Genomic DNA, 26833 nt, shown 5'->3' with positions numbered 1-26833 from the left:
GCATACTGTTGGGCAGTTTAATTTTTTTAATTCCGAAAAAATACATTGCGTGCAATTGGGCGTTGTTAAAATTAAAACAAAACGATTGACAGCAGATATCTGTTAATACACTGTTATGCCTATCACTTTATTATTATTATATAATTTAATTTATAAGCTTGCTACTTAAAATATACAAAACTGTCATTAAAGGGTGTTTCAAATTTAACTTATTTTTTGGCATCTATGTAGGTTTTGAAATATCCAAAAATGTATAATCACGAAACTTTTTGTTAGAGCAATTTCTGGGACTCCCCTTGGCCAGAATACTTTTTAAATTTAATCATTTCTTTGTTATATAAATGTTAAAATATTTTCTCTGCTATGACTACTGGCTTTAAAATGTTAATTTGATAAGCTTAAGTCGCAAACACATCCGAAGTTTCTTAATTTGAAAAAAATTATTCTTTTTAACCCAGTAAGCCAGTTTTGTAAAGTGATATTTCTGTTGTTTTTTATTTTAAATAAATGGTTCCTTTTCTTACTTATGTGGTCATTTCCCGCAGTTTTCCCTTGCAAATAAAAATCACATTGACATATTTTGCATAATATTTATCGCTTTTTTATTTGTTGTTTTTGTTTTCATTACATGTGTAATAATTTATTTTTGTTTTCCTTTGTATTTATTTGTTTCTGCACTACTTAAATATGAAACGTTGAAGTCAAATTTGTTTTTTCATTAACTGTTTAATTTGATTAAACTTTATTTGCATGTGGTGCATTTCATTTTAAGTTTTCGTTCATACTCCTCTCCGAATTCTCACTATATTTTCTATTGTTTATTTGCTCCACAATTTGTACATTTTATTTCTGCATTCTGAATCGTCAGACATATAATTATGTATATGTTGTATTTTGACAAGACGCGGATTTGTTGCTGCATGCTTAAATAATTAATATATAACTTATGCCATTATTTTGTGATTTCTTGTTCTTCTGGTTACTTAGCCTTTGCACGTTTAAGTTTTAACAATATCAAGTCGATTCATTAAGCGGGGCAAAGATGCTCGTGTTTTGCTGGGCATCATTCTATATCGTATTTAATTTTAAATATATAATATGTCATATATAAACACTCGGGTTATGTAAAATTTGTCAATATATTTTAATCGTTTAATTATAAAAATGATTGTTTGTTTTGTTGTTTATCTCTTTGGGTTGTTAGCAAAAATGATACAAAAAATGTTTGGGTTTTTCTCGTCTCTGTATGCTCAACTATTTTTATCGTTTTATAAAATTTGGCCATAAATACACGAAATTTGCTGAAAACCGTTTTGACGTTTTTGATTAACCATTTTTCGTCCCTATTTATTCGGTACTTTTCTGTATTGCTGTGATTTATAATTTATTTAATGTAATTCGTTTATTATCGTACTGGTTCTGGTCTGGCAAATAAAACACAAAAATGGAGAGAATTCATTTACAATAATTTGTATATTTTTGTTTTTATTTTTGCATAGCAATTGTAATTTGTTTTTTTCATTTTTTGTTCCATATATTTTATTTAACTTCTTTAAATATGCATAACAGTGGATTTTTTCATGCTTAATATCTCAATTTAAATGGTTTTTAAATGGTTTAAATGTTTCGTTTATAGCTCTTTTAAATTTATACAATTTTACACAATTTTAGCTTAGGATCTAGACAAATTTTGGTTTGAATTTGTTTAAATGTTTAAATTTTCTTTTCTTTTCTTTTTGTTTTGTTTTATGTTAGGTTAGAATTTGTATTCTTAAATACAGAACGAAATGTTTTCTTTTAAAAAGTACAAACACACACAGGCATAAATAATTTATGAAATATGTTTTTATAACAAAAGTTTATAGATTTTTGAAATCTCTGCGCTCTTTTCGCTTGGCTCTTGGCTTGGGTTTGTTTCCAGTTGGTTATCATCCAGAAGTTATCTAGCATATACATATGTTTCTCACAAAGTGTTGGCAACTAAAATCCGTTGTACTCTAATCTCGTCGAAGGAAAAATAATATTTACAAAAAACTGATGACCATTCGATGTCATTCACAATAGACAAAGAACTTAGCCAACGATAAGCCTTATGAACTAGTTAGCAAATGTGGTTGTTGTATGGTTACAATCTACGAAACTAAATGCCTACAGAGCAAAGCTTAAAAGGTGAAGAAGAACAGAAGGCTATAATTTTACAAATAAGATAATTGCTCGAATTAGCAGCTACAATAAATATTAATCTTTATGTATGTTATGTATATGTTTATGCTTTTCGTGAAGGCTTAGCATTAATTAATAATCCCGCACTTGCTGCTCATCAACTATCATATATCGTAGAATATTACTCATATTTGTATTGTATAATTTAACGCGGCAACATCTTATTTATTAATATTGGTTTTCCTTTCTTTAATAAGAATTATGTTAGAATATTTTAGCATTAATTTTGTTGTTATCTGTGGTGGGTTCATTTTGTGTGTCCTCTCATTTTGCTCTATCGATTTGTCTGTTCAACTTAAAGTTAGGGTCCAAACTAAATGTAATAACATCCTTCTTAATAAGAACCAGCTGCCTGTCTGAACAAAGAAAAACCTTTTCTAAATTTTGCTTTCAAAGCCTCGATTTGAATATTATTTTGGGTTTAAAAGTTTTCAAGTTAAAACAAATAATAACTTATTTAGGTTTAACTATAAGTGCTATTAACACACGCACAAGTTGGTCGTTGAATAATATACAAAAATTAAATTTTTTAAAGCTTTGGTTTCATTTATAATTTCTGCAAGCACGCTGAAAGATTTTCGAATTAGGGAAGCCTAAATAACTTGTTTTTTTTTCCTTTTTTTATATAAGTGAGATCAATTCAAGCTATGTGAAAGCGTTTTGAAAAATATTTTTAATTTTAAATTGTTTTTTTTAGGGAAATGTTTGGTTTTGAAAGTGATGAAATTCCCTGGATTTTAAGTTTAGTTATAACGAATTTCTGTTAATATAAAAGGCCTTTAAACTGTTGATTGGAAATTTATTAAAAATAATAAAATATTAAAGGAGTCGCAGAAGGCTCAAGTTATTTGAAAATCAAATCAAAATCAAAATCATCTTAACAAAAAGTGATTTTTAATTTAAATACTCAAAGTCCATATCGTAAACCCCTTATATTAAAAGAGTTTGAAAGCCAGTTTTTCTTAGCAGATATTTTGAAAACCCTTACAAAAAATATCGAATTATACTTTGTTCCTCCCTATTTGCGAAATATTTGCTTTCTTTATAATACCCCTCAAATGGGCAATATGTGCGTTTATGTTTTGTGCTTGAATTTCGGCTGCACTTTCTTTTTTGAAATAAAATGGGGATCTTAACTATGATTTAACTGCTTTGTTGTGTGTGCGAAAGAGCTTTTCTTTGAGAGGTTTTTTTTTGGGTATTTATCTCTAGGCTATTTCCTTTTTGATTTGTAACTCGCAGTTCGTTGTCGCTGATGTTGTGCCGGATGTGGCTGTTGTGGGTGGTGCTGGTGGCGTTTGCTTCTTGCTGGCCTTGGTGGCCATGGGGGGATGTGGATGTGGTTGTGAATGTGGATGTGGATGTGGATGTGGATGTGGTGGTGCCTGATGGTGGCCGGCAGGGGCTGATCCACTGACCGCGGTCTGAGGTCCTACCCGCTGGCGTTGCTGCTGCTGTCGCTGCTGCAATGGCATCTCATCGTCATCGGAGTCCTCTTCATCTGGATCCTCGTCCGCCTCCGCTTCCACCTCCACTTCCGCCTCCTCCTCCTGGCTTTCCTCTTCAAGCCTTTGGTTGTTCTCATCGCTGGCGACGTTGCTGCTGATTTTTTCCAGTGCATGGCAGGCGGACATTTGGGCCTTCTTCATCGAGGACTCATCGCTGCTATTGCTGCTATCGAATAACTGGCCGGCAGTTGCCGCCGAGTCCGGTGAAAGGGGCGTTGTCGCCGTGGGGGGCGTGGCCAGGGCACTGCTGTGGGGAGCTTGTATCTGAACCCGTTCATCCTCATCCTCCTCCTCCTCCTCTTCATCTTCATCTTCCTCCATTTCCTCATCGCTGGAGATTTGACTGGGCTGGGGACTTTTAATATTATCATTGGGGGGAGATGTATCGTCATTTTCTAGCGTCTTTTCCAAATCGTCTGGCTCCGAATTATTTGAGGGACTTTCCTCCTCCTCCACCTGCCTGTCCTGAATTTTCTCTTCTTCCTGCAGCTTCATTCTTTTGTTTTCTGGCTCTTCCAGTTTTTCGCAATCCCCCTCACTCCGACAACAGTTAAGGGGCGTGGCACTTCGTCGCAGGCCATTTGTTGGGGGCTTTATCAGGGGAGATAGCTCCTGTTGATTGTTGTTATTAGCTCTGTCCTCCATTTCCTCTTCCTCCAAGTCCTCGTCCTCCTCCGGCTCTCCTCGACTCTCATCCACCACTTCCTCCAGTCGAGTTTGCTGCTTGAATGGCATCTTTCGAAGATCTAGTTTGCAGTCCTGCTCCTCGAACTGTCTGCGATATCTTTGAAGTTGCTCCGTAAGATCGGCTATATGGGCGTCTTGTTTGTGGAGCAGCTCACTCAGTTGGATGTTATTGTATCGATACTGATGGTTCTCCTGCAGTAATCGCTGAAGTAGCTGGAGCACCCTCTCCCGATCTCTGGGACGAGTTTCTCTCAAGGATTCGACCGCCTGTTCCCAGGGTGGTAGCATGGCACTCGAATCGGGCTCACCATTCAGACTGTCCGTATCATCAGTGTCCGTGGATAACTCAAATTCACTGCCCAAATGGGGCTTGCCATTTTGCAGGCTATGGTTGCCAGATCCTCCTGAACTATGCTGCGTTTTCTGATGATGGTTCGGATGATGCGGCGAACTGACCACATTCGATGAATGGGTACTCAGGTTCAGGCCAGCACTGGAGGATTGAGTGGGTGATGAGGCTTGACTCTTGTAGTACCCATGGCCGTAGTGATGCATGTGCGTCGAATGGTGCTGGTGGTGATGTGGGGCAATGCCACTCACCCCCACCACTGGCTGCTGACTCATCAGGTTCTTGTTGATCCTAATCCGACTTGGTTCGTTGTTTGTGGCTGCCAGCGACGAACTGCCATTACCGTTTGGCAGCGAACTAGAGCTGGGTAAAAGTTTGGCATGCTGATTAACGGTGGCTATGATGTGCTGCGACGGTGGTTGGACTCCGGCCGATTGCTGCACCACCTGGTGGTGCGGTGAGGTGGAGGAGGTAATCTCATTACTGCCACCCGCCGAAAACTCCTCGGGACTGCGCATGTTCCGCAGGTTAGTGGGTGTCGGCGGTGCACCACCGACAGCATTCGGTGGTGCGGTGGCTGGTGCTGCGGGTGGCAGGTGGGCGGGTAGTGGTGAATTGCTGCCACTCGAGGAGGTGTGCGGTGGTTCGACGACCTCCATAGGTGCTGCCACATCCTCGGGCGGCGATATTGTGGGTGGTGTGGGTGTCTGCGCGCGTTCTAGCTTGATGTGCACCACCTGCTGATCCCGCTCCTTCTCCCGCAACTTCTGCCGCTCCATCACCTCCCTTTCCAGGCGCTCCCTCTCGCTGTCCCGCTCCTTGGAGAGCATACTCTTCCGCGGTGCCAAGGCCACATTGGGTTGGTAAGTCGTCTCCGCGTATCTCTTGTCCGTACTCCGCACCACTCGCTCCGGATTCTGGAGCTTGGGTGGTTCCTGGCAGGTATAGGGTAGCGAAGATAGCGTGGCATTGTAGGCATGCAGAAAAGCCTTGGCGGTGGTGGGTCCCCAAGGTCGGAAGGCCGACGAGGAGTTCAGCGTGGGTGGTGGGTGGTGATGCGGTCCATGTGGGTGGGGGGCGGTGGCCACCAGTACGGCTCGATGTTGGTGGGGCAGGGGATGCGAATGCGAGTGCGAGTGTGGCAGATGCTCTCGCTCCCTTTCCCGCTCCCTCTGCTGCTGCTGCTGCACACACTGCGCATACATAATCTGATAGTGATACTCCAGCGCGGGCGTGGCAGCCGTCGACGCCCCCTTAAGCTGCTGCTGCTGCTGCTGCTGCTTCTTGCCACTGGGAATGTCCATCTGGGGCTGTTTCATCGGCGGCGGCGGGGGCGGGGCCAAGGCGCCTACCAGTCCATGAGGATGTCCCGCCAAGCCAAGAACATGCCCCGAGCCCAGGAGACCATCGTCCATGAGCATTTCCGCCTGCAAAGTGATTAAAGGAAAAGAATGAGTTGTTAGAAAATCGATTGATCATAGAACAAATACACAGAAAAAATAAATATAACTTTTAACAGTGCAAGGGGTGTCATTTCAAAAGAAGTCCCAATTTGTATTACATTAAATTCTATTGAGAATGCTTTCTTTCTTTCTTGACAGCAAGTAAGTAAGTCACCTCCAGTTGTAGTTTAACCAATGAGGCAGATATATATAATTGGCTTATTGGAATATAAGAGATTAATAAAACTTATGAAAAAATTACCATTCTTCACCATAATTTTTTGGAAAGCTTTTTAATACCAGTTCAATATTTAACTACCTTTCTACTCCGTCCGATACAGAAAAATAATTTTAATGGCAAATGTAAAGAAATACAAATACATTTTGGTAATAGTTTTTTCGCTGTGGAGGCTTTAAAGTTGTTAGAAAATTGATCGAGCATAAAAATAGCAATGGAAGCCTGGCAAAACCAGTAGCCATCATCAATTTGAATTGCAGTCGGTGGCGAGCGAGTGGGCTAATTATAAACAAACAACCCAACAACCCAAGGAGCGATCCTCGAAAGCCAGACACCATATTCCAAACGCACCCCGCGGCTATGGCGCCAATTGTCATTGAGACCAAACCAGAATCCGGCGGAGGAAGGAGATGGGCACTAAAATGGACAGACGGTGGCTTCCTCCTGGTCCTGTAACTGCAGACCGCTTTGAAGTGGTTGCCAGCGGTTGTCTAATTCTACATACTACTCATTATACCCTGTATTTGTGGTTAACAAGGGTGTTAGGTAGGTTTTATGCCGACCTTTTTATATTTTTGTGTCCCAACTAAAACAACCTAAGTTAAAACACAGGGTTTACAAAAATATTTCTTACTACCGCATAAATTGGGCAATGTTGTTTGTTTGATATCATAAATATAAGGCTTTTAACCATAACAAAAAGGTTTTAAAGAGGTATCTAAAAGTTGAAACCGCACTTTTTGTGCATATTTGCATTATCGGCATGGTTAAGGAACGAAGTGAATCGAGTGGGGGAAAACGAAGAGGAGCAATCGCAGCCGGTTTCGCGGCTTGCGTGTTTGTGTAGCTGTTAAAATGATTGGCACTGCGTCCAATTATGGACAACGCAACCTCAGCTGCAGTCGCAGCAGCCATAAAGTGATTTTTGAATGGAGGCGGCGCCATTATCCATTACCCATTGCCATCGCCTTCGCCTTTGCCTTCGCCTTTGCCAACTTCATGGGGCAACTATCCAGCCATCCCCATCCTCATTTCCAACGCAGAGGAGGTGTCACAGCGGCAGTTAAACAAATGGCCAAAGCAAACGATGGCGATGATCGAAGCGAGTCTGTAGGAAGTCGCCTCTTGGTAAATGGTAAACCCGAAAGGTGGGCTAATGATGATGGAGATCTGAAGATCCAAGAGATCCGGAGATCAGCGAGCGTGTCAACAACGGCTCATTAGCATAATCATGGTATTGGGTTTCAGCATTTTAGGGGAGCTGGTGCTACCATTAAATGTTGCAGTTTAACAACCAGTTCTTGATTTCTCCTTCCCTCCTGGCAGCCTCAAAGTATGCAACATAAATTTTCAATCAACTAAGCTTTATTTTGGCCAGAATTCCGGACTTAATCTGCGATTGGGTTAACAAGCTGGCCCCGAAAAAAAAGAATACCAAGAAATAGATAAATAAATTGAAAAAAATAACGCTCTAAGGAGTGAGATTAAGCCGGCAGACATGCCCCCAAACTGGCGACGATGGCAAACTACACAAAAAATATAAAATAAAATAAGACACACATTGAAATAGTTAAGAAGGAGATATAGACGCAGCGATAAGAAAACTGGAAGCCAGACACATACTCGTACTCGCAGTGGAGGCCCACAAATGAACCATTAAACAGCAAAATCATAAAAATCAAGAGCCATAAAGAAGTCGTCGCGAAGGAGCGCCATCCTCAGCCCCATCCAACTAGCACCACCAACTGGTGGAGCAGCACCACCGAAACCGAAACGCAGCAGGAGATGCTCAGTGCTCGAAGCTCGGCGACCGACAGTCGCTTTAACTGTAAGCAGATGGCAGCCAGCGATAGATGACGAGGCACTGAAGCAGCCAAGGAGCTCAAAAGAGCACTGAGCGAAAAAAGGGCAAGGAAAATCAAGGCTACACATCGAATTGCCTCCTAAGAAAAATGATTTTTTTATAGGGGGTCGGCTTTTAATATTAGCACCTCCTATTTTTCCGGGTAATTAGGCAATACATATTGTATTCTCCTTAAAAACATTTAAGATTAAGTTTCCGAAAGCTAAGAACTTTGTGTTACCTTCAATGAATTTCAAGGATTAATTAACTAGGTAAGAAAGTTTTTATTTTGAGCTAATTCCGTATTCCCCATTTATTTTTATTGAGAGTGCATTTATTTAAAATGCTTAAATATTTATCATTTTTAAATCAGAACAAATAATTCAGTTGGTCTCCGCTTTGATTAATTTTAAAGATACTACCCAAAGTTCACAAGATCATCCAAAAGACCAATATTCAATTTTTGGTTGAAATTTAGGTGGTAATTCCTGATTAAAGACTGATTTTTTCCTAGTGTTTGGAAGCCGAGTGGCTGAGGAGCAGCCGGCAGCTCAGTGACTCGAGTCTCCATGCTGGCGCACGCGTCGTCGCTGACGGTGCAATGACAAATTGCACCATTGGCAGAGGTGGAGTGGGGGGTGGACAGGGGCATGGGCAGGTTTCGGCGGAGTCATCTTGGTTACGAGTGCGGGTGCGAGACGGCACCGTTTGGTTTTATTCTAGGTGATGAGGGAACAGGGGGGCGAGACGGAATATCGACGTCGCTAGTGCTTAAGTCCAAGGTCTTTTGCCATAACTCAGCACCAAAGATGATGTGCAGCGGAGCCAGGGGGAGATCCAAAGAGATCAGTATAAATTAAAGAGTCTAAATACCCTAACGTTAAATCAGTACGTCTAAAACACTTTGAGTATATATAAAAGATTTTTCAAACATTAAATACCATTTTAAAAGGCTTTCAACATTTGTAAAAGATTAGTATTAATATTTTTATTAGTTTTTTTTATTAAAGACTAATTATCTTATAGATTTGTATACTTTTATTTGTATTAATACTACGTTAAGTCGGTAGTTATTTAAATAAATGTTATTCCTTTTGAAAGTTAACATTTTAAAGATTTTTTTTTAATTTTAATTTGCATATATTAAAATGATGTAATACCATAGAACCAAGATATTTTATTGCTAAAGAATTGTTTGATTTATGTGAACCTTAAAAATCAGTGATTAACCAGTGATATGACTTAATCCATTGCAGGTAAGGATATCTTTTGGTAGTGTATCTAAAAAATAATTGCACCCAAGTGAGTACTGCCGCTGTTGCTCAGGGGTGTGGCAAAGGGGGGTTTCCGAGGGGGTAACTGTGGGCTCGGCAGTAAAGCCATGGCAGCGACATGACTCCGCTTGACGATAAGATCATGGCAAATATTGACGACGACCGCGACGGACATGGACATAAGACTTGGGACATGGAGATGGCGATGCCGATGGAGATGGAGTTGGATGTGGATGTGGAGATGCCGATGGAGACGGCAAACGGCAATGGCAAACGGCGTTGACAATGAAGTCCGACCGAGTCATGTATGGGTGCAACGCCAACAACAGCAACATGCTCAGCGGCAACAGCTTGCGCCCCATTGATTTAGACTGGCAATTATGCAGCCAAAGATCGGCGTCGTCCTGCTGCTGCTGCTTCTGCTGCTTCTGCTGCTTTCTTGCATGTTCCTCAATTGATGGGGATGGGTTTGGGGTTTGAGGTTCGGGGATTCGGGCTTGAGATTCGGATTGGGACGCGGAGAGGACCCAACTGGATGCAGTGGCGTCCATGTGGAAATGGAGCAGCGACCCATATGCATTGAACATTGCACCGACATCGTCGTCGTTTGGCTGCTGTCAGCTTCATCTGCATTTCTTGGCGTCATCTTGTTGGCGCTGCTGTTGTTGCAGTGCACTGGAAATGTTTTTTAAAGTCAACACAAAAAACTAACTAACACTTATTAAATAAGCACTAAATAGGGTTTTAAGGAAAGATGTAATTCAGAATAAGTTTCCTTCTTTAATTTAAGAAGTGTAGTCCCATTATAAAATAATAAAAGAGCCTTCTTTACCATTTTTTATAAGCAGTTAAAAATTAAATCAGCTTCAAATGAACAGTTTAATCAGCGCTTGAAGTTGATGGCTTGCAACTTTTTAATCAAAAGGATTCAACACAATTACATTTCATTATAAACATTTGTTCAGTGTACCCCTGATTTTCTTTGGTGTTTTTGTTTGCGTCTGGAGTTGGCCGTAAACTTGTTTACCCCGCCGAATTCGTATCGACATTACACTCGCTACTATCCCATTTCTCTTCCCTCTTTTTCAACGGCGACATTTTACAAGTTTCCATTCGTGTTGTGGTTTGTCCTCAAGAAAGAAAGAGAGCGAAGTCAGCGCCAAAAACAGCAAACAAATAAAATTCAAGCAAGCGACTAAAAAAAGTAAGTTACAAAAACAGAGTGAACTATTGTCAAGAGTCTCGCAGCATGACCATGACATACACAGCCAACTGAAGAAATCCGAACAAAAAGAATTCAAATAGCTAAAACTTCGTAAATATTGATTTCATTTATTTAATTATATTTAATTTCAAATTTAAATTTATGTATTTGGAGGTACATAAGTGCTTTTAGCTGTATCATCTCTAAAGAAAACACGTAAGCTGCAAATCACCACATTAATTAAATTAGATTTTTCAGAAAAACCTAGCCTAACTCGACACCTGTTTTTCGTTCTATTCTTTTAGCCTTAGATTTTTCCATTTTCATCTACATGTTATATCTTCATGCAGATCCATTAAAATAATGGGTAATTTAATTAAAGAGCATAATAATCATAAGCATTTCGAGCGCAACGCGCAGAACTTAAGAACTGTAAAAAGCGCAAGACAAATGAAGAAAGTAAAGAAAAAATAAATCTAAATAAGTCTAACAATAAATTACAAAGGCGATTAAGAATGAAAAATACATTGCGTTTATAAAAATATTTAAATCAACTTTTAATGAAGTCGAAAACAAATTCCACATCAGGTTCAGGCTGGCTGGTTGCAGTTTCTTTAATAACCATGGGGAATTACAATAGGAACTAAATGAAACCGAATCTGCGCGTAAGATAAATAAAAAGCTAATGTCTTGTCTACTAAATCATGTTGGGGTCGTAGTTCTAAGAGGGAGATTCTCCGCGCTTCTATTTTATTTCTCGAGTGTTTTTCCCTGCCCTGAACTCTGCAATTTCTCTGTCCAATTAGTGTGCGACGTTTTGAGTGATGGCACAAAGTCAGACAATGCGCAAGCGCAACTGCAACAACGCCACACAGAAAGAAATTGGGTGCAAGCTTAAAGTTCCCTCGATAAGTTAATAATATCTATCGTATGGATTCCATATATAGGCATAAATTTTATTGGGAATTAGTAGAAATTCGGTATTACCAAGTGAGAATCATGTTTATATGTTATCTCATTTTTACATAAATGAAATTTAAAAAATAATTTAACTAGCGACTTAAACGTTTAAAAATAACTTGAAATGTTTTAGCTTCACTGTCAAATATCAAGAATACGAATAAATCCTATTAAAATTTTCTTTTCTGTGCAGTAGTCACACTTAATTTTATGCAGCGCGGTAAAAAGAGAAACAAATTGCAACATTGCATTGCATTTTTATGACAGCCGCCGTGCCATATTTTTAAAATTTACGAGACCCAGCTCCTGATTCTGCTCTTGGCAGTTTTAATCAAGCCTTCCATTGTGCTGCTGATGATCCACCAAAACCCGGGAGATCCCTCCCCTCGAATGAGACTCAAATTTATTGTCATTAATCATGGGGACTCTAAACATCGGGTTTTCGGCTTTGACTTTGACTTTGGACTTGGTCTTGGACTTGGACTTGGACTTCAAGGTGGACTTGGACATGGACAATTTGCTCCACGCTGCCGTTGCAACTGCTGCATAGCCATTATCATCTGTCCCGAGTCGAGTCGAGTGGGGTTTCTTATTGATCAGCAACATGTTGCCGCAACATGGCAATTAAGGCTGGGTTCGAGCTGTAGGAAAAGAAACTTAGTTGGCAGCCGCCTTGGCCATCATGGGGCTGAAATTTATTTGTTGCCCGCCAAGGCTTTATTGTCTGGGCCACGGAAATGGATGGCAACGGTCACTGAAACGGGGTAGCGTTCATATGAGGGCCACTTGAATTGTGGAAAATATGAGAACATTACGAAAACCTCAAGGAAAATACAAATGGCCAATAAGTGATTTTTCATAATAATAACTTCAAAATTTTACTACATTTTCACCTGTTAAAATAATAGTTTTAATCTATACAACAACTGTTTGAAAAATATGTATTTAAATAATTATAATTTAACTTCATCATTTTATTTTGCTTTTTTTGCAAGTTTCAATAATATAATAATATTTAGCATAATAATTAAAGATCAGTATCAGAATAAATATTTATAGCATTTTCTTAACGATATCTGCATACTTTTAGAGTATTCCCTTTTTCACTCTGTCCTCACCCAAAAATCGAAACTTCTCTCAGTTTCGTATATGGCAAGATAAATGTTGGCTTTGCCAGGTTGCCCCAATAGCTGCAACAGCAACTGCCACAGCAGCAGCGGCAGCAGCAGATAGAGCTTTCCGCTTCATTATGGGTCATTTGTTTGCTGCATAATTGGCCAGAGCAATTGGCCCACAAAATTTATGATTTGTTTTGGTCTTTTTCACTGGACACTGTGAGAAAACGGTAAATGATAGACCCTCCTTCACTTCTCCATTCTACAACGTATGTTGATGTTGTTCTTGGGCTAATGAAAATCTTTTGGGGCATGGCACCAAAATCAACATGAACATGTCCCGGCCACGCCCCAAATGCCCATCAACTGTCTCTTGTCGTGGGCGTCACTTTTTAACCAGCTCATCCCCTTTCCACATTTCTTCCTTCTACATGGTCCATGTCATTTAAATTAAAAAGTTTAGCCACAGCAAATTAGAGAAAACTTCTCGGCAACTTTTGCCAGCCTCGGAGGCGAAAAACATCCCAGCCACGCCCCCAAAGACAGGTCTAAACGTCAGTCAAACTGTGCATAGCATATAGTGGTTTAGTTGAAGTTCTGTACAGAATTTGGACTACACAGAAAATATTAGATCAACAAAAGCGTCTTTATGTGTTTGTTTGATTTTATATTTTATCAATCAAATCATTTTGCCACATGGATTTATCCATTCAACAAAAATGCATTTCCATTACTGTAACATAACATTCAATTTTAAGTAAAATATTATTAAAATATTACAGTATGAAAAATGAATCATTTCTAACTTAGTTGATCCTTAAAATGTTATTTAACATTAAAATAATAACATTTAAACAACATTTAATAATATTTCATTTCAATCACATATCATGTTATTAGATTAGGTATCATTTCATGCATTTTGTTCTGTGCAGCCATTTGTGAATATTTCTCTATAGATTTTCTAGCTGGATTTTCAAAGATAGAAAAGGAAAAATCTAACAGCATGCCTGACTTTTGACAAAGTCAAGCTCCAGTTGGTTTGCACTCGAATAAAGAATGACTGACGGGCCGAGAGAAAGGGCTTTATGGAATGGAGGATATGGCAGTGAGGTAGATGAAAAAAACCTGGCTATGTTTGTCAAACTGTCAGTGAAGGAGAATATGCTAGAAAAGATATTCGCGACTCTTAAAGGTGTTTGGCTTTTAGTGCTCATCGTTGACCATTTGACCTCCTCCTGCCGCCAATCTTTTACAGTTGAAATGGTCGAAAAACTTTGCACAAAAATGCCATAAAGAAAGAGAGAGGTTTGATCCCCGGCGATTTATGAAATTGTTCGCCCGGCAATCCTTGTTTAGTGTTTTCCAACGGCTCCGTTTCCATTCAATTCGCAGTGCTTCGATTTATTTATTGTCAGCATTTCCATCTAACCAAAGATGGTCACCAGGGAGAAGCAGACGAAGGCCAGTAAAACTTTATGACCGCCAGCTGATCTCCAGTTCTATGAGCCGACAATCTCAGCCTTTCCAGGCCAAATCATGCGGGGTTTTGCGGCTTTAATTAGGACCAGGTCCAGAGGATCGGATCCAAGCGGAAATCGCTTTTGTGAATTCTACTGCTCCGTTAAAACTGCGGGCCGATGGAATTGCCTTGGGTGTTTTTTTTCGGGGCGTATTCTTTGCTTTGGCTCTCGGTTGTAATTTTTCGTTTGTCACCGCAACTGGAATTTCATTTTATGGCAGTTCTCGAGCAGCGAACAGGAAATGTCATTGAACCGAAGTTTGTGGCAAAATGAAACCCTCAAGCCAGGCAAAAAGCAAAAGCATAAGCTTCAGAAGCAGAAAAGCAGGCGAAGTGGAGCGGGTGGCGAATGAGAAGTCCCTGCGCAAAAAGCAAATGCCAAAAACATTAAAGAATGTATAAAAGTACAAGAAAAGACCGACAAAAGCGTCCTTGAAGTATTGGACTATGGACTCCAAATAGAAGATTTTAGATACCAAATACAGATCAAAAAGTTGGGTATAAAACATTAAGAGAAAGACCACAAAAGTTCAATAATAAAATAAATTTAAGTGGGGTTACAAATATTTGTTGATAGATTTTAATGGAAAATTTAAGTCTTAAATTACAAAGTTGATAAAGTTGGGTATAACAAAATTTTCTATTCACTTTTGAAAGATATTAATATTTGTTAACGGAGTTCAAATTCCAGAAAAATAGGTCCAAAGATAACTATAATAATTATAAGATTTTTTGGATCCCATTTACCATCAAATCAACTTCTTTTAGAGCATATAACGTTCGTTATTAATTTGAGCGGAAAAAGAGTTTCTTTTGTGGCTGACGAGTGAAGCGAAAGTCAAGTTTAATTCATTATTAATATATATGTATAACAAAGAAAAAAGGGGTTAAAAAGAACACACACTTGCAGCAACAATGGGGATAGCGTTGGCCCAACGCCCAAAAGTATGCAATGCAATTAATGCGATGCCCCCAAGCGGGAGACATCACAGTATATGAATCACAACAATAGGAAAAATGGCAGGAGAACTCCTTGGAATTTCGCTCCTTCTTATTCTTCTCATTGTATACCCTAAGTGGAGAGGAGCGATTTTCAGGGTAATGGTAAGCTCTCTAGGGTATTCGAGTCTCTGCCCTTTTTTTTATTCGTGCTACCCCACTCCGAATTACCCTTGAAACATACAATGTGCGCTCTGCACACAAAAATATATCCTGCATGCCAGTACATCCAAAGTTTTGCACCCCTCTTTTGGACTTTTGTTGTCTAATTAAATTTCATCTGGGGCATGCAGCAATCCAGTGCAACTTGCGCACAGCATTTAAACAGCAACTCAAGCGAATTCACGGGGGTTAGGGCAACCCCCAAACAACAATCCGTAGAGCACTTGAAAGGGGGCTGGAAAAAATAGAACCAGAAAACCCCTACAGTCCCGGGCCTCCTTTATTTGCATTGCTGCAATCCTAGCTGCTTTTTTTTTTCACTACTGACTCTGCTGATTTTCTGCCGCATTTTGTTGTATCCTTGCGGGAATTTCAAATGAAAGTAGCAGTGGAGTGGAAATGGAGGTGGATGAAAGAGCCGAGCGGAGGGAGCAAAATGTCGAGAGGAGCAGCTAAGAACAGAATAAAAAAAAATTCCCGAGTCGTGTAGAAAAATGGGGAAAAAAGTAATAAAGTCATTTAGATTTGCAAAGCTTGGGGTAGATATGGCAGCAGGTCCTGCAGGGATATGCGCTGCTGGTCCACCCTAGAAAAACTCACACACACACACACACACACAGTTTGACAGGAATTGGGCAGCAGTAGCACCTGAATTGTGGAGAAGGACGGAGGAAGTCCCCATTTTTTGTGCGCTCTCATTTTATTTTTTAAGTTTGGGATGTTAATGAACTCAGTCATCGGAGGACTGTAAAAAATATTTCGCATTTTCCACTCTTTTTTGCCCCTTCCACTTGAACGTCGAGCTTGGTCGAGAGGTTTATGCAATTTCGCTTCGCATTTCTGGCACTTCATTTGGTTGCATGCCTCCAGTGCTTCAACTATGGCCACAGCCTCCTCCTTTACATCAGACATGAATGAGCCTCTCCGGGTGGCAACCAGCCCAGCACCCAACTATCCATCCATCCATCCATCCAACCATCCATCCTGGGCTGTAGCTCATTAGCACGCCTGGATGAAGTAGATCGACCTGAAAAAAAACTATATATATGCAACTGCCACAAACTCTGTCTCCACTTGGAAATCTGCTGGTCTGTTATTTTAATTTGATGCCAGAGTTGTTCGGATAGTTTCTAATTATTTATGAACAAAAGATTTGCCTTCAACTTTCTGATCTTATTGGGGATAATCAACGGTGTGCAAGTGGGGTCTAATTTTATTAGTGTTAGATTAGATTAGATTTAAGGGAATAATGTTGGGGATAAACTAGTTATTTTGACTTAATTACTCTTTATTCGATTGAGGTCAATATTAATTAGACTAATTTACTAGTAAATTTCAAGTTTCAAACTAATGATGCAATACATTGTCCTTTTGCTTAAGTCTGAAGAAACAGAAATGAAGATATCTAGAAAAACATCATAGATAATTGTAACGCTATTAGATAGACCTTCCTCAATCTTTATATATGAATCTTAAGCCACCACTCTATTAATTTCCCCCTCTGACAAAAGGCAAGTGTTTGTTTGGGGCGTTTTTCTGCTGAATGTGGTTGTACATCGATTGTTGCTGGTGATGTTGCATTTGTTGCACTTGCTGTTTTGCTATTGTTGCGGGTAGATCTCCTCGTATACACAAATTAGTTATAATTATAGAGCAAAATGCGAGAAGAGGAGTCCGAATGAATGAAAGAAATTAATTTCTCAATTGCATTTTGCCACGCATTTTATTGTCGGCCCGAATGACGCCGCTCTGTGGCTGCGAGTTTTCCATTTTCGGAGGCGGCAACCGCAACGAAGGGGGCGGCGGAAAATTCAGCTGGGGCCGGAGGTTTTCCGAGGGGGGACTGTGAAGTTTAGGGAGTCATTGCCGGCCGTGGCGTCGGCGGCGGCGGCTTATTTGGTGTCTGTAATTTGAAACGCTTCTCTGACTCGGAAAACTGCAGCCACTTTTGTTGCTGCCGTTTGTTGGATTTAATTTCAGCTTTGCCGGCCCAAAGCGCCGCTAAATGTCTGCAGAATATTTCAAATCCACACGCAGTTTTTCCCTGCAGTTGCATTTGCAGTTTTAAGTTGCAGTTTGCTGCGTTTCCGCTCGCATCGAGAATTTCGCCTCCAGCTATTTTTCTAGACACAGGAGGAGTCAGGGGTTTGCGACGACGACCATTATAAATGATGGTTATTTTATAATTGTGGAGTGTTCAGTTCAGTTTGGATTCGTTCGGTTCGGTTCTTCGGCCACTGCATCCGTTGAAGTCGAAAAACGCATTTCGTGGCCATTTTTAATAGTCAAACAAAGAGAGATGGAAATGGCAACATGATAGACAGAAGCGGTTAAAAAAATAGTACTTATATTTAACCATGTTGCACCAAACTTTTAAGTATTAGTACCTATATCAAATCAAATTGGAGCCTAGTATACTGAGACCATTATATTTCATTAAAATCATTTTACATCTTACTTTTTAATTAACAAACACAAATTGAAGTGTCTTTTCTATTAAAAAAAAAAGAAAAATAAATTTCTCTACCCTCTTAAACACTTTAACAAAATATTGATGGCATTATATTTAAGTCAACCAGTTTTCGATAAAAGCAATGTGTTTAAGGTGTTTAATGTTTTAAATAAAATGTATTTTGGTTTTTAATACATTATATGTTTAGAATAAGCTCTGCTGAAGATCTGATTGTGAAATCAAAGAGGGTTAAATAGAGAGAGATTCAGAGAGCTTGAAGGAAGTTGGGCCGCCAGCGACGTCAACATCACCAGCGGGCAGTGAATCTATCAAAGAGTTAATTGCCACATTGCCGCCAACTGGCGATTGTTGCTGCTGTTGCTGCTGCAGTAGCCAAATGGCCAAAAGGCAAAAGAAACTTGGAGTTCTCCTGCGTCCGCAAACGGTAGTTAAAGCGGCTCCCAATCCTCAGACTTTGGGCCCCGGGGCAGACAACTGAAAAATGAGCCCGAAAAAAGCTGCCAGGTTTAGCGAATTGTTAAACGTTTTGTGTTCTGATGATGGGGTTTCTAATAAAGATGAAGATGGGGCTGTAAATGGAGATTGAGTTGAGTAGATGAAGATGAAGATTTAACTGGGCACGTGACCGAGCAAACATGTCAATGAAACCCAATACTATGTTTATAGGATCTTTTGAACGATCCTTTAATGGAGTTTAAGAAGTTAATGAAAAGGAGGAGCTGGAGTGTTAATAGTTTTACACAACACAATTGCATCTTAGTTATTTGCAATTAACGTTTACATAACAACATATTATTTCCTTTAGTTGTATATCTGAATTAGTAAATCTTATTCATATATTTGAAAACAAATAAATAAATTACTGCAATTCGGTAAAGTTACACAAAATCATAATTTATTATATTTAAATATATGGGTTAATTTGACTGCTATATTTACATAACTTCTTTGTTAACAGTTTTCTTTATTCCATCATTTATTTTTTTATCGCCCTAAAGCTTTTGTTTCTGGGGTAATCAATTTAAGCGATGATCAATTATTTTGCATTCATATATCATGTTCAAAGCACAAATCACTGAAAGTTATATATTCTTTCCATAGTTTCTCCTTTATCTTTATCGACGCCTGCAATTCTCTTCCACCACTCCAGGAGAATTTCTTCTCGCCGTCACACACTGCGTATGAGTTATGCATTTGCCTCCTTCTTTTTTTTCGGTTGCTACTGCATTTCATGTGTCAAATGGCGCATGGCATAGAAAATATAATTCGCATTCGCATTTGGATTGCATTTGGCATTCGTTTTCGCATTTTCCATTTGCATTCAATGGCAATTTCAGCATTTTTCGCCTCTGGACTTTGGCCCCATAAAACTGGGAAAAATGTGGGGAGGGGGTGTGGCTATATGCAAAGTGGGTGAATTGGTGTGGCACCTTTTGGCCGGTTTAGTGGCGAAGACTATATGGTCATAATTACAATCAAATTTTTATAGCAAAGTGGCGCCAACGGCAGCCGCCTGACACGGCTAAATAAGTCTTAACTATTTGTAATTGCTTTCTTTGTTGCTTTCTGCACATTGTGGCGTTAAGAGCGAAGGCTTAACCCAGCTCTTTACCCAATTTTTGTCGGCATTTTGTTTACGTAATTGAAACCGCTCTTGTTTTTTCTCATTTCTGCTTTCCCCCACTCCAATTTTCGGTGAAACTACAAAGGATCTGTTCCCTGTTTTGCCGCCTAGAAGCGAAGGGGCACAGGTAATTCAAGCCCCGGCTTTCGTGGGGTCATTGACAGCTCAACTGAAGAGTCAACGCTTTGATGTGATTTCTTTTGCTTCTAAAAAAAAAACCCTTGAATGCCCCTCTCCTTTGGTCAGTTTATAATTTAAATACTCGTAGTATACAAAACTAAATTATTGTTGCTGGTCTGGCCCATTGTTGCCGTGGCTGTTGTCACATTTGTCGGCTTCTTTTGAAGCATCAAATGATATTTGATATGCCTCGGACACTCGTTCTCTTTAGTCCACCGTACTGCTCAAGTCAAACCATGTGTGATTAAAGTACAGGTAAACAATTGAGCCAAAAGGAGGAAAACAAGCTGAGCGGCAGTGATGCCAGCAACTTCATTAAAAATATAATTTAAAAGAAAAATTCGTATTTTTTATAAACTTAAAAAAGGCATAAAATGATATTGTCCACTCTTTTTAAACGTTATATATCTTTACATGTAATACAACTAAAAAATTGCCATTACAGTATTTCGCTCTAGACAAATTTATTTTTTTTAAAAACTCAATTTAATAACAAAAATAAATTCATGCAAATAAAAGTGACAATGAAATGATTTTCAATATTTAAAAAACTATGAATTCCAGCTGAAAGATTTAAAAAGGACAAAACTCTCCAATTCGGCATCCCTATTTTAAAGCGAGGAGGAAAGAGTTCAATAACTTGGCCAAGAAACCGCAACCGCAGACAAAAGCCCAAAACGAAGATCTCTCGGCCCCAACCTCATGCCAAAACGAAGCCAAAAAGCCCAAAAAAAGGAACAGCAACGGAAAATATTGGGGAGACAGAGACAGAAACTAGGTGTGTCTGGAGGGGAATCGCCATAACTGGAATGTGGCGGATGACTATATGGTCGGATGGTTAGATGTTGGGATGGCTGGATCAGAGGGGGCGTGGCTGGTAGAAAAGGGCGCAGCCGGCGACAGACAAACGAAGCTCCACCGTCTCCGTTTTAACTTGGTCTGCGTTTCCTTTTCCTCGATTTGCTGAGTCAGACCTTGAAATGCCGCAGATGTCTGAAAGGTAGGCCTACCCCGCTCCACCGCGCTTTTTGCAAGGCAAACCAGATTGGGTTCGCTTTTTTCCTCGTTTTATTTGGTCGTCATCCATCCAAATCAGGTTTGAACTGGCAAGGTCCTCTCCAGTAAATCCTCCGCCTTGTTCCCCCCACCGCTTCAACCAAAACCAAAACGCGCACGAATGTAAAAATCTCGTATAAAAAATATCCCGCAAAAAAATAAGGAAAAAAACTTCAAAACTGAAAAAGAGGAGACAGCGAAACGAGTTCTGTGCGTTGCTGATCTGTTTCTGTTTTCTGGCCGGGGCTCTTGGTCATGGCTTCCAGCTTAAGTTGGCTTAGCCGGGCTGTAATCCCCCCTTTGAGGCGCCCCTGCCATCCATCCTGCCGCTGCAATTGCGTGCTAAGAACTTGTCTTTGGCCATGTCGAAATAATAAATGCATTTGGAATTAGAGACTCTTATGCCAATTACAAACAAAATGGTTTCAGGCCGCATTATCCTCAAACATTATGACAGGCCAAGAAACAACAACACCCCGATGCGAAAAGGACTGAAATCTCTTGGGAAGAAACTGCAGCTTAAAATGTCAGTGGATTAGAGAAACTCAAGATGCTAAGCTAGACAGTTGCAATTTAGTAACTAAAAGACATTTTTCGATTTTAAAAAAGGTATTCGTTCTAGATCAATATTTAATTATTAAGACGTCATATAAAATCTGTTTTAATAAAAATTAAACCAGTGTTTCTTAATCTTTTATATTTGTTCTTAACGATAACTATTGAATAATTTCAAAAAATTAAACAAATTTTTTTTTGTATATGCCAGTAAAATTTGGTAAATTAATATAAACTTAATTGTGAATACGGTAATTTCTGTAATTTTCCTTAGATAAAAAAAAAATATAAGTCTTGTTCATATTTGTTATATCCTTTAAGGCTCTTCAAGTCTTTCAAAACTTCTTGAAAGTTTAAAAATAAAATTAACCGTTTAGCAAGCATCCCCTACTTTCTTTATCTGAGTTCCGCAATTTCAATGTTTTTAAATGCATTTTAAATTTCTCCCAGGACTTTTTCCCCTCGTTCATCCACCATCCCGCCCAACCCCCTTCTTCGTTGGTTTCTCCCCAATTAAGTTGAGTGCAGAATGCAGCTTGGGGGGCGGAAAGGGGCAAGAGTGGGGGTAACTGGGGTTAGCTACAAATCTCTCTGGGTGTATTTTTTCAAATGTCCCAACAGTGCGTGAAAATGAAAAATTATGAAAAAAATAAATATATATGTATATATAAGTACACCGATGCACATACAGACACGTGCATAAGCATCGCTGAAATGTGGAAAGAGGCAGAGAGTTCAACGTTCTTTGCGCAACATTGTGTTTTGTGCTTTCCGCTTATTTTGCGCCCCCATCTCCCGCTCTCCATCCTCCGTACCGCCTCCTGCTCCGTCCCTTTCCCGTGCATCGAGCCCTCCCTTTCGCTCCCTGTCGTGCGTTGGCACACGCGCTGCACCTTTAAGTGCCCCACGGCGGCAGGGGCAACAGGGGCGGCGGAAGGGGGTCAGGAAGAGCCCAATGCCAAAGCAAATGGTACAGGAAAAAAGGCAGAACATCCCGAAGAGAACTGAACTGTATTTAGAAGGCAGTCATCTCTTATTTATATTATACGCCTTTTTAAGACCAATAAAATTGAAAATAAATAATGATTATTTTAAATGAAATCAATATTTGTAATTATACTCGGAGTTTCTCAAGCCATGTATAAATTATAGTTCGTATTTGTATATTAACCTTAAATATTATTTAGACATATAGTCCACTAGAACCATAATTCAATTTGTTTAAAAACAAAACATGATTTTATAAATGTATTTTAAAAACTAATTTATCTTGGTGAGAAATGTTTGTTAGAAAATTTATTATTTAGAATTCTTACGTGTTGCTTTTGATGAAATATATTTTTTGAACATTAAAAACAAGTACTCTAACAAAGAACTGGCTTTAATAAACATGTTAATTCACATACCGGTAGGCATGATTAGGTGGAAGCTAGCGAGTGATCACTGTAGCTCAATCCCGTTGCCCTTAACCCCCTCTTCGGCTAACAGCTATCATAAAAGACAATTTTTGCCTTTCTGCTTATTTATGTTGCATTGCAGTCCCCTCCCCCTTCTATCTCTCATCCATGTGCTCATCCATTGCTGGCTGTTTCCTTTGCTGTCCCAACTGTTTTTAACCCTCCACACCACCTTAACCCGCCATTGCGCTCTGTCTGCGTTGGCGTCTCGTCGTTGCCCTTTAACTTTAACTTTGACGCTGCCGCCTTCTGTTATCGTTTCACATTACCCGTTCGTCCGTTTTATGGGTAATCTAGCATCTAGCACCTGATCTTTAGGTTTAACAGCGGCAAAATGGCGGGAAAATCGTGGGGAAAAGCGGGGTGGGGAACACATAATTACGACGAGGGCACTGTAAAGTGCGGTTAACAAGTGGGCAAAAAAAGGTTCGGCAGAAGGAAGTCGGCAGAAGGCGTTAATTAGGGATAGTTGAAGTTTGCCAGGAAACTTTCTTTTCAGACGGAGGTTCTTTTAGTGAAGTGTTAAAAATGAATGGGAGAAAGGTCTTTTGAAGATTTGAGAATATGATTGGAAAAGGAGACTGCAGTTTTCTTTATCGCCTTTCCGGTGAATGTAAATGATTATAAAGACAATAAATACAAAGAAAAACTTTTGATAATAACAAAAAACCGTTTTAATTCCAATAATAATACTAATTATTACACTTATTCCATAGTAAGTAAATTTATTAAAATGAGCAATTTTGCAGTTACTTTTGCTTACTTAATCTATTTAAACCTAACTATTTCCTAAGTTTGTTTAGATATTGTGAAATAATAATTATTCGACTTGCACATTGACATATTTTTCCCATTCTTTCAGTCTAGTATAATTATTTAAATGCACATTTTTAAACCACTTATATATGTAATTGATATAATAAATGACCTGATTTGCATTTCCCACCAGGCGAGAAATTCTCACATTAAGCCACTGCAATAAAGTGTCCGTAAATAGTTTTATGGCTCAGCAGCTACTCGATTTGTGTTTACTGCCCGCTGTTAACCCTTTAAAGCCACTGTCCCGATCCACTCTCTAAGCGGAAAGACAGCCGTGGCTAATACGCTTTTAATGATATGCTAAAATGTCACATTAAATTGCGCCAGTCTATTAATAAATAATAAATTCATTTGCTGCCAATGAAGACACCACCAAATACAGAAAACTCCAAAAGACCACATAAAAAAAAGAAACATATTTATTTTTGGGCAGACAAGTTTTTGAAGTCTATTTCGATTTCTGTCTGGCCATGTGGGAGACTGATTAGCATAGATTGCCTGACTTTTCCTTTTTTTCGATTGGAAATAAAAACGAGAGACACAAATCACAAATGTCTTTTAGGTGGGTGGTGCTCGGGTGGTTTGCATTTCTGACATAATTTTGATTTTTACGATAGTCGCTAGACAGATTTTATCTTTCAGGCATATTTCCAAGGGCTGCGCTGCTATTTTGACTTTTGGTTTTAGTTTTCCGTTTATTTACTCTTATATCGGGTACATATATTTGCAAGTGATTTTTGTAATGTATCTAAAAATGGTAGGCCCTCTGTTTTTGATAAGTTTGCAAACCTATTTTTTATTAAAAATTTTTGATAAAAATAACTTAATAAAAATCAATAGTTTTTAAAAATTGTAAACAGTTTCTTGGCTTGTTTAATAGCACCTGTAATAGTTAAAATAAATGATTTAAACGCATTATTATATTGAATAACTTAAACCCTGAAACATATGTTTTTTAGGGCATAATAACTTCGTTGTTTTACTTTTGGATAATATTTTCTGTATTTGTGGGCCTGACCCACACGATGGAGTTGACATTTCCTCTGTGTTGTTTTATAATTTATGGGATGTGAGATTTGTTGGGTAGGCGGTTTGCCAGTGTGGTGTTGTTTTGGAAAGGCCCTCATGCGGCTTCCCTCAAAATGGGTCAAACTTCGGGCCCTGCGAACCCATCAAAACGACCTATATTTTTCCAGCGAATGGGGGATAGCTCATGATGATGATTGCCTAATGATCCTGCGGTTCTGCGAACTAAGCGAAATTGAATCGCATTCAAAACAAGTTCAAGCCATGCTGTAATTCAATCAATGGCCTATGAATGAGTGTTTTTCCCACTCTATCTTCCCGTTCCTGGAAGTCCCCACAAATCGGTGCGTGGCTGTTATATATAAAATACTATAATGCTGTGCCAGCATCAAAACAAACATCTGAGCCCAATACTGAAAGCCCAACTCGCGAGTTAAGATCCCAGAGATCCGCAGACGGTTTGTGAAGACAAAAGACAAGACAAACAATTCCGGGAATGGCACAGCGCCACAACTTAAAACCCAGGCCAGACATAAACCTCGAATGCCACGCCCCCTCCCGCCCGTCAATGCCTTCTTTTTTCTCTTTTTTTTTCTGTCTGTCAGCGGAATGCTGAGCCAGCGAAAACAACAAATTCCGAAGTGGAGACAGCCAAATGAATTTAATTCTTTTCGTTTCTGTTCGATAGGTAGGGGAATAATTAAGTAATGGGGCAAGACTCTAGTGACAATGTAGGGAGTAGACTTTAATTAACAACCGTTTGGGGAAACAAATGTTTCAAATTGTTTATAGTGCTTAAGTTAAGGTCAAATAAAGTTTATACTGCCTCTATTTTAAGCTAACAGTTTCTTTAAATACATGTAATTAGTGATTAACTCTCGTTTCAGAGTTGTATGAATTTTTTGTATTGCAATATTTTGTTTTGCCCAATTAAAAATATTTTAATTTTATTTCTGTAGGTAATGTTCAAGAATTCGTATTTAAATTGATAATGATTTTTTCGTAATATAACGTAGATTAGTACTAAAAAATCCAAAACATATTTGAGCGTTCCTAATCTGGAAGCAGAGGCCACGGCCTTTGGACTCCTAGGGTCATCTGTCGGCTTGGTAAAGAGATCTCCAAAAGGATCCGATCTAAGCTCATTTGCAAATTAAACGCGCGCCATTTGAAAAAGCCGCTGCCGTCAAAATATGACGGTTGGTGGGGTGAGTTGTGAAAAGCGGTGTGCTAAAAGCGACGGCGTTGACAGAGTCGCACAAAGCTGACAGAGGCTCAGATTGACCAACCAACTTCCCCCTTCCACACAGCTTTTCCCCCTTTACATTTTCCCGGCTAATTTCCCCGCATGCCTGCATTTGCGTCTGATGTTGTCGCTGCCCATTCATCACGTCGCAATGTCGTAGAAGAAGAGGCATAGACTTCGTGTGTGGTCCCCGATCCGTTCCCACTTCAGTTTCTTATTTTTATACCCTTACTAAGGGTATTACAAGATTTTATAGAATACTAAAAAGTTTGGAAAGCCCACTTTACGCAATTCACTCAGTTAAACTCTTGTGTATTTTTCTAAATTTTTCCAAGATATGGAAACAACTTAGATATTCTTATATCTACATACAAAGTGATATTCTTTAATGTATTATTTTAGAGGGTATACCCACATCTTTGATTCCCAAAGCTCCACTCTTCTTCCGCCTCAATTCTTCATTGTCGCTCGCCATTTGCCCGACGCGTAAAAACGCGAACGTCGTCACATGCTGGGAACTTCAGAGAAGAGAATAAAAGAAAAGCCAACGCAGGGGGAAGAATCGCTTGAAAAAAAAGTGTGAATTAGAAAAGGCACTCAAAGCTTAAATGGCGAGCTGATAACGACCGAACAAAAACCGAGAAAAATGCCCTGAGGAAGTGGATGAATATCGGACCACACACATGGCTATATGGGCATATGTCGGATGACGACGAATCAATCTTTAGGCCGTTTGTCATTGTCATCACTGTAGAATGGGAAGCTGAAGGGGAAGATTCTGTGGCGGCAACATTGTTGCCAGCAACATAAATTCAATATAGCTGCTAATGAAGGCAATGTATTCTTCGGAAGAAATGTTGCCAGTGGCCAG

The 26833-nt window shown here is 39.3% G+C and overlaps 1 protein-coding gene across 1 annotated transcript in view; it reads right to left on the bottom strand.

Moving 5' to 3' along the window:
- Nucleotides 1-585: 585 nt before the first annotated feature.
- Nucleotides 586-26833, bottom strand: part of LOC108053447 (putative uncharacterized protein DDB_G0271606) — a 96641-nt gene continuing 70393 nt past the window's right edge. The window contains exon 2 of the mRNA XM_044460319.1: nt 586-6194. Within this exon, the coding sequence (XP_044316254.1) occupies nt 3432-6194 (2763 nt within the window). The 3' untranslated portion in view covers nt 586-3431. The remainder of the gene's footprint in view (nt 6195-26833) is intronic.

The sequence above is a fragment of the Drosophila rhopaloa genome, unplaced genomic scaffold, assembly GCF_018152115.1.
Source record: "Drosophila rhopaloa isolate 14029-0021.01 unplaced genomic scaffold, ASM1815211v1 contig_2, whole genome shotgun sequence".
NCBI lineage: Eukaryota > Metazoa > Arthropoda > Insecta > Diptera > Drosophilidae > Drosophila > Drosophila rhopaloa.
The sequence above is the reverse complement of the archived record's forward strand: the minus strand, read 5'-3'. Positions and strand labels throughout refer to the sequence as shown.